At 54.3% G+C, this 1,863-nt stretch overlaps 1 protein-coding gene across 1 annotated transcript in view; it reads right to left on the minus strand.

Annotated features, from left to right (window-relative positions):
• Positions 1–1,388: 1,388 nt before the first annotated feature.
• DNAAF9 (dynein axonemal assembly factor 9) overlaps positions 1,389–1,863 on the minus strand; it is a 133,364-nt gene continuing 132,889 nt past the window's right edge. The window contains exon 35 of the mRNA XM_045295539.1: positions 1,389–1,745. Within this exon, the coding sequence (XP_045151474.1) occupies positions 1,633–1,745 (113 nt within the window). The 3' untranslated portion in view covers positions 1,389–1,632. The remainder of the gene's footprint in view (positions 1,746–1,863) is intronic.

The raw sequence follows: 1,863 nt of genomic DNA on the forward strand, positions 1-1,863 counted from the left end.
CCCCTCCTTTTCCAAGGCTGCTCAAGTTTGAGTTTTTAAAAAGAGCTCGGTTGAGCTAAAGGAAGCTACAGTAACTCATTGCTTATTTAATCAATTGCACTTAAAACCTACATACAAGTTAATGATTCTTAGGCAGAGACAGGCCTGCCATGGACCCCGGCATCCTGGCCAGCCAGAAGGGAGGGGCTCCCACAGCAGGGGGTCCTGGACAAGCAGCTTTCAGAGCTAGGACTGGAGCACATGGGCCTTTTCAGAAGTCTTTTTTGATGCAAGATTTTGTATTCAACTGAATTTGGGCTTTCGTTCGTTTGGCTTCCAATACAAACGGTTTCTTTCTATTCCAAGGATACCGTCTGAGGAGCCCCTGACAGTGGTTTAGCTGACTGATGAGGGCCTCTGCATGATCAGGACCCAGGCCACCTGCATTCCTGCCCATCTCTCCTCTGCTCGTTGCTGGTTTCACCTATGTGCTTATTCCTAAGGCATGCAAAAATAACGTGACGTTCAGAAAGCATTTACAATCCAGGCTACTGAGGCGCTACAGTCCTCCAAGGCCTGACCTGAATCTCAGTGTGCCCTCCTCTCCCGCACTAACTCCGGAGCTCGGGCGAGGGGCACACTTGTAATTCCCTTCTGCTTTATGCTCAGTGGAAAAGAAAGCTCCTGGAAAGAATTGTAACGTGGGCATTGGGACTTAAAATTCCTGGTCCTCAAGAGCCAAACAAGGCCAGGACCAGTAACAATACTTGGGAGCATGGATTCCTGGACTTTGTGTCTGAGGACTAGGCCTGCCCTTGCCAGGCTGATGGAAGGGCTGAGTGCTGGAGAGACTGAAGCCCCTTCAAGGATACTCCACAAGGGGTCAGACTCCTGAGCCTGTGACTCCCCAGAATGCTCCCTCCACAGGGAAGCCTGGAGCAGCTGGGGAGCTCTGGTCCCCGAGTTGGGAGCAGCAGAGTGATGCCATCAGGGGAGCTTAGGAACCAGTCACAACTCAGTCACACACACTCTGGAAAACGACATGCCTTTCCCCTCAGTTTGGTCCATAAGGAAATCCCTTCATTTTGGAACCAGCTGTTGATCTCACCCAAGCTGCCGGCTCTGTGGGCTGGGCTGGGCTGGGCAGGGCTTGTCCTGCTCACCCCAGGCCTGGGCCCAGGGCCAGCTCCTGCAAGAGAAAGGACCTAAGCAAAGGACGCAGGCCCTCCCTCCACTGAGGATGAGGGTTCTCCTGGGGCAGTGTCTGGGACCTGAGGCCTATGGCCCCTAGCCCCCCAGGCACAGCCACAGTTCCGGCAGTCAGGATCTCCACGGGACCCAAAGGTCTCTCTCCACCCTCACACAGTACCTCAGTAGCCCAAAGGAAGCACTGTTATCAGAGACCCGGAGACAGTGGACTACCAGCTCCACACAACTCGTTTGTTCACCCTCCATGTGGACACCCCTCCCCCCACCGCTGATGCTCTTAAGCGCTGCACGCAGAATGAAGACCACACACACTCCAGCCAGCACACATAGCCCAGGGAACAAAGGCAGCTCCTGCAGGGAGGGCCCGGAGAGCGGAGGGGGAGCCTCGCCGGCCCATCCTTGTCCAGGACGGACAGTTTGCAGGGGCCTGGGGCCAGCTCTCCTCTAGGGCTTCTTCTCAAAGAGGTCATGATACTCCTGCTGCTCCAGCTCGCGGTTATACTTCTCAATCTCCCGGTTGGCTTCTTCCACGTAGTCATTCATGAACTGGTCCATGACTGGCATCTCATTAAGGAAGATAAGCCCTGAAGGTAAATAAGTGGCCATCTAGCTCAGAAGCAACAAAGCCCACATGGAACAACATATCAACCTGTGTGATCACGAGGTGTCGAACGG

Source organism: Echinops telfairi, unplaced genomic scaffold (assembly GCF_000313985.2).
Source record: "Echinops telfairi isolate 266 unplaced genomic scaffold, ASM31398v2 ScPeMD7_5592;HRSCAF=6446, whole genome shotgun sequence".
Lineage (NCBI taxonomy): Eukaryota > Metazoa > Chordata > Mammalia > Afrosoricida > Tenrecidae > Echinops > Echinops telfairi.